General features: G+C 44.7%; 1 protein-coding gene across 1 annotated transcript; it reads left to right on the plus strand.

The window, feature by feature from the left end:
* The first annotated feature begins 556 nt into the window (after positions 1–556).
* Positions 557–2,427, plus strand: LOC144102659 (uncharacterized). Its single transcript, XM_077635872.1, has 2 exons — positions 557–961; positions 1,795–2,427. The coding sequence occupies exons 1-2, from the start codon at positions 557–559 to the stop codon at positions 2,425–2,427; spliced, it is 1,038 nt and encodes a 345-aa protein (XP_077491998.1).
* The last annotated feature ends 4,122 nt before the right edge of the window (positions 2,428–6,549 follow it).

Consider the following 6,549-nt stretch of genomic DNA (forward strand, 5'->3'; position numbering starts at 1 on the left):
GGTTCGACCCCGGCCGCAGTGGCCGAATTTCGATGAAGGCGAAATTCTAGAGTTCCATGTGCTGTACTGCAGGCCGTGGTCTTTCTGCAAAGAAACCTCCCGCAGGGCTAGAACTAAAGAACCTCGCATTCAATTTCGCCTAAATTATTAATACGAAATATTACTCAAGGTGCAAAGGCACACCACAAACCGCTGGCGCTGTCTACCGCTGGCTGTTCCCCGATCGGCGGCGGCGCCCCTAGCAGCCGTCTTTGTCCCTAAACCAAACTTCGGCGGCAGTTTTATGTTTCGTGACTATTATATAGGAATACTGAGGGGAAAGCACGTGGGTGGCATTTGGCGGCGCGTGCAGTGTTTTTTGAGCCGACCGTGGTCAAAATTCATTTGCTGCTGTGACACTTAAAAGGGTGTGTATTTTACCTACGTAGTAGACTATTTCTTTTTTCTTTCTGTGTGTGGGTCTTTGCACGCCGTTTTGTGAATGGTGCGTCGAAGAGCATCTGCTGCTGTGCGTTGACATTTGCTACGTGCAAGTGTGCAGACTCGAACCTTCGCGATGCCTCCGAAGAGACAGTACAGTAGGTATCTTTGGGACTCCTCCGCTGATGTTCCGCTACGCTCTAAACATCGGTTTAAACAGAACTATTCGGTCGCCGGGCCATCTGCTTCAGCCTTCACTCCTGGCTCCAACGAAGAGGGCTCCGATGTCAGCAGCGAAGCCTCCTCGGAAGACACTGCTCTTGCTTCGACAAAGCCAGTCGTGGACGGGACGACAGGTAGCGCTGACTGCAGTGAAGGCGACACCACAGCGTGCGAGGAGGTGGACTTTGAATCATCCGAGCGAGTGCAAACTATCAGCGAAGCGTCATCAGAAGAAATGGAATCAGAAGCTGACTCTATCAGCGATTGCGACCATTCGAGCAGCCAGCAGGAACCTTCCGACGACTGGAAAAGTGAACTGGTAAGCAATTTTCCAGCTGCAAGTGCCTTTTGTCTTTTATAGCGTCTGCTGTTGCAGCTAAGGACCCTAACTCTGTGCTGCGAAAAACCCAGGGCTGGCTCCTGAACTGCGGCCGCCGGCGGGAAAAAGGGGAATGATAGAGAAAAAGCGAAACAGGATATAGGAGGGGATGTAGGAAGCGGGAAGGTATGTACAAGAAGGGGGGGGGGTCAAACTGCAGGCACTAGCTCTCTCCACCGCTGCTGCGGTGCAGTGAAAGACAGTAGGCAGACAAAGATTATGAATAGACAGGCGTCAGATGAACATTTTTCCATTTCCATCTGGTTTATAAAACGGGAAATCGTGCCCTTCTATACTGAGTATTTTTTGCTTCTAGCTGATAGATTTCTGTTGCCAGCTAGCTCAAGCTGGAAAATTTGCACTTACATCCAGCCAGCAAGTGGAAATGAAATTACCGTTTCCACCCACTCCAGCTGAGAATAGTTCCATTTTCATCTGGGGTTAGGGGTGAGCAGTGGGCACACAAGAAGAGCAGTTCATCAAGAGCGAAGTCTGAGACCCTAACAGTTATATCTAAGGTGTGTATTTATATCACGCTGTGTTATTAGTATATATTCTGGTCAGATGTTATACAATTCCTGCTTCATGTTCTTCCTCCCATAATCCTAGATAAAAGCACTTGTGAGCAGCACGTGCACAATGCCCCTCAGCTTCCTCTCCTCAACATAGGTAAAATTAGTTACACAAAAATTGTGCCTGGATGTTTGTAGAGACAAGTGATGTTGCTGTGTTATTTTCTGATATGCATCATGCTTTCACTTTTCCTTTTGTAGGATCAAGTTCTGTTTCCTGGAGCGAAGGTGACTAGGGCAGAAAGCTACCTCATGATCATGGCCCACACCTTGCGCCATGGCTGCTCAAAGGAGGCCACAGAAAGTTTGCTACAGCTGATTGCTGCACACTTGCCTCAAGGAACGGAGTATCCAACTTCCAAGTATACCTTCTTTCAGCACTTTTCTGGTGCAGAAAAATTGTACTCCGAACATTATTTCTGCAATACATGTACGGAGTATCTGGGAGAACTTGTGGAGACAGCACAAGTGTCTTGTCCGAACTGCCAGACAGATTGCAGTCCTGCGGAACTGAAAAAACTGTCGTCTTTCTTTTTGGTTTTGGACTTGAAGACCCGGCTTCGAGAGCTGCTAACATCGCGAGATCTCCGAAGGAATCCCACTGCTTTTAGCTATGATGTCGCTGATATTACTCAAAGCATGCACTACTATAAATTTCCCTTGGCACAAGGAGACATTACATTAACATTCAACACTGATGGGGTGCCATTGTATCAGAGCTCCAAAGTTAGCATGTGGCCACTGCTTGTCATGGTGAATGAATTTTCCTACAAGCAACGTGTTCAGAACTTGCTTTGGCTGTCCTGTGGGTCAGCAGTCAAAAACCAAACATGAACTGCTTCATGTTGCCCTTAGTGAAGGCCATTAATGACTTGTCATCAAATGGCCTGACTTGGCATGACAAGGAGGGCACTGCACAAAAAACAAAAGTATACCCGGGCCCGTGTACTGTCGATAGTGTTGCAAGGTGCAGCGTAATGAATATGAGCCAGTTCAATGGCATGCACGGATGTGCATGGTGTGAGGAGGCAGGAACAGTCATAAAAAAGGGAAAGGGGCATTGTCGTATTTATCCAGCACTTAAGTCAGCACCTAAGCTCAGAACTTCCCAGTCTTTTGAGCACCATGCCAAGAAAGCGAAGTTGCAGCAAAGCCCCAGCCATGGTATACGGGGACCAAGTGTGCTCAGCCTGCTAGCCTTTTTCTCGTTTTCAACCGGATTCGTGGTTGATTATATGCACGCCGTTTGCTCTGGTTTTGTAAGAGCAGCCGTGTTCATGTGGCTGAAGTCCCCCCGTTGTCAGCATTTTAAGCTTCGTCGGAAACTTGATCAAGTAAAGGCGTTACTGCTTTCTTTGACCCCAACATGGGAAATCTCAAGGCTTCTAAAAACTCTATTCGAAATCAAAGACTGGAAAGCAGCTGAGTGGAAAAATTGGCTCCTGTTTTATTCTCCGATTGTGCTTAAAAAGTACATGCCTCCAAAAGAATACAATCACTGGATGCGATTTGTAGGCATCATGCACTATCTTCTAGGGCAATTAATTTCCATGGATCAAATCGAAAACATTCTGAAAGAGATGATAAAATTCCTAATAGAATTTGAAGAGCTGTACGGGGTAGAACATATGACATACAGCTCCCACCTTTTACTCCATCTTGTCGAAAGCGTGAGGAACTGGGGACCACTGTGGGGATATTCGCTGTTTTCCTTCGAATCAATGAATGGAACTCTTGGTAAATTTGTTCACGGAACTCGGTGAGCAAACATTCAAATAGCGCAAAGGTTTTCGATCCATCAGGCATTGTCGAAACTGTGGTCTGAAACTTCATTGCAAAATGCACAGTATGGCATAGATAGTGCATTCAAGTCCCCAATCAAAGGTTATGGTTTGCGGAAGAATGTTACTAAGAATGGAATTGTGTTGCTTGTGGGAAAAGGAGTGCAGAGCGGAATTTATACGGAGTATAAAAAATGGTAATTGGTGCGTTCTGGTTCTTTACTTCTTGCCTGGACAAGTCTGGAAGGAAAATTTCTTATGTGCAGGGAAATGGTTTCTTTGGACGAATTTCACGGATTGTCTCTTTGAAGGGAAATTCATGCTCGAGCACTGCAAATGAGGTTAAAATCCATGTGCAAATTTTACGTGTCACTAGGAAGTTGTTCTGTGACTTGCCCCATGATCGGTTTTTGCAATTTGTGGAAGTTGAACCTACAATGGACTGTTGTATTGCTGATGTCAGCTGCTTGAAGAAGTGCATTTGTTTGTGTGATGATGACTCCATCTTTTTGTGCTCTCTACATGAAAAACTGGTGCTTGAATCTGTGTAAGTTAGTCTAGCGATAGTGAGCTGCTGTTACACAAACTTACACAGAATTGCGTTGCTTTTGAATTGTGTCAGGGACGTGAAATGTACACAGTGTTCAAAGTAAGTCATGAAGCTGATTTTTTTAGGATGCCTCTTTCAATTACAGCTCCAAACGGTCCTATAGTTTCCACTGCAGCCTGCACTTTTGTAACCGTATATTTTTGATTCACGTTTGCTGACACAACAGTTTTCGACTGGCATGGCATCTCTAAATATAAAGGGCTTTAGTGAACCAATTTAGACGTTACTTCATGGAACAGAGAGTTTTGCTGATATTTTACTGTAAAGTGGTGTTCAGCTCTTGGAGACCTTTCCTTAAATAAAGTGTGCCTTAAAAGGTGTGCATTTCACTGAAGTTGAAGCCCACATATTCTGACAGTGAGACTGAGGGCGGTGTCCTATTCAAGATATGAAGAGTGCCTCAGAACACCTGTATGAAAAATTTAAGCAGTCTGTAAATATTGTAACAGATCAGTTTAAATCTCCGCTCTTGAATATTTTCGTTACACTCCTTGTTTCAATATGAAAGGGTTTCATTATTTAAAAGGTGCACTGTATACTATTTAAAAAGAGGGTGGCTCTTAATGCCTTTGGCTGCTGCACGCGTACCCTGTCTCCCTTCTATTGGTTCTTCTCAGAATGCACTGATACCATTATGACCGCAAAGGAACCCGTTTATATAAGTTCATAAATATGTAGCTAATTCAAACCAGATTTTTTTTTTACTGCACAACCAATTCTGCACTTCGTCGCTTTGGGAAAGAGTTAATGATCGTATTTACATCTCACCGTGTATCGTTTCAATTTGTAAACAGTGTGCTCTTTTTTCTGGTTGAGGTTATTGGTTTGTGATACAGTAGCTTTATTTATTATATCAAAAGGCATGTATATTTGTTTCAAGATGCATTGTTAAGCTGCTTTTAGTACTTGTCTGAATAGACCTGTACATGTGATTCATTATTTTTTGTATATCTTGTAACAGTTTTGTGCAACATTGATATATATGCAAGAATAAAAAGTTTGTAGTCATTTTTTTTGCTTTGCAGTGGTGATCAAGTGCTTTAGTCGCCAAAAACTGTTTCTCACGTTAGCATCCTGAAGGCTGCCAGTCACTTTGGCCACACTCTGCTACGCCACACTGATAGATACCTCTTTTTTATTGAAAGCAATGATATTATGCTGTCATCCTACTAGCATGTGGTCGCTTTCTGCACACATATATGCTATTAGTGAAGTTGACCTGAAAGTGTATATCCTTAGCACTCATGCATCTGTAGCGGCTTTAATGTGGACTTCCATAATCAAGTACACTATATCAACTGCAGTAATATTTTCTTCTTAGAAAACCAAGCTCTACAGTATGCGTAATACAAATGCTGTTGTCTACCAGATTTTTACTTTCCAGTTTTGAACTGTGGCTGAATTGAGGGCTCCATACAAATTCCAACACCTATGCTTTAATGTGCTGTGAAATCTCAAAACATTGCACTTTGCCTCGATAGAAATGCAGTCAGGAATCGAACCCACGACCTCGGGTTCAACAGCTGAATGCTAGAGCTTCTGCGACGGGTACAAGCGCTGTTTTAGAGCAGCGTTAAGCAGGATATGAAAATTGTATTCCATTAATATGCTTCCAGACCTGAAATAAGCAACAAACTATATAGTACCATTATTGTCCCGTGTGAAAAAATTGTCACTGGCTGTTAGCTGCATATATTTGGTGCACAAAACAAAAACCCAACGAAAAATCAACAAAAAGTACTCAATGAAAAATTCATTGAGCACTGCTCAACAAAAATATCGTTGAGCTTGCATTGAGCAAATTCAGTGCTTGTTGAAATTCCGTTGGAAAGTTATTGAGTCAATAAATCCCCAATGGGATTTCAATGGAAACTCAATTCCCCAGTTGCACAAGGTGGCGGGCCCATGCGGGCCCGACATGGGCAATGAGGGCTGGTGGCTGCCCGCAATAAACCTACATGGGTCCCTCGTGGGCTCAATGCTGGCAAAAAAGTTTTGGGTTGCCCATTTTATGCCTGAGTGGGCCCCTCGTCAGCTACGCATGGGCTTAAAAAGAGCGGCCAGCCCACCTGGGTCCTACCACAGAAAGAGTGCGGGCTCTATCATGGCGAAGTGTGGGCAGCCCCTCTTGGGGCTGCCCCTGCAGCGCCTTGAGGGAACCACGGTGGTTTTGTGTGGGCAGAGATAGTATTCCCGCCTTCGCCCTACATGGGTCCTGTGTGGAAAATACAGGGGCTAAACTTTGGGCTGCACAGCGGCGAAGCGTTGTAGGCATGCACTTTGGGCTGTCTGAGCAATGCCTACATTGGTCCCGCATGGGCTAGGCGTGGGCACATTTGTCATTTCCGCATATTCCCCGCGCCTCTATCCTAAACAGGGTATGAAAGGGCTAAATATGGCAGGACGCAGCACACCCTCCTCCCCTCCTCTCCCTCGGTGCATTTCCGGAGTGATATCCGGCTAGGCCTTACGCCGCGCCGTGCTCCGTGCTGCTGCTGTTCGTGTGCTGTTTGTATCTGATTTCAAAATCGTTCCTTCAAACTTCCGTTTGGATTTTTTGCTTAT

Source organism: Amblyomma americanum, chromosome 8, assembly GCF_052857255.1.
Source record: "Amblyomma americanum isolate KBUSLIRL-KWMA chromosome 8, ASM5285725v1, whole genome shotgun sequence".
Classification (NCBI taxonomy): Eukaryota; Metazoa; Arthropoda; class Arachnida; order Ixodida; family Ixodidae; genus Amblyomma; species Amblyomma americanum.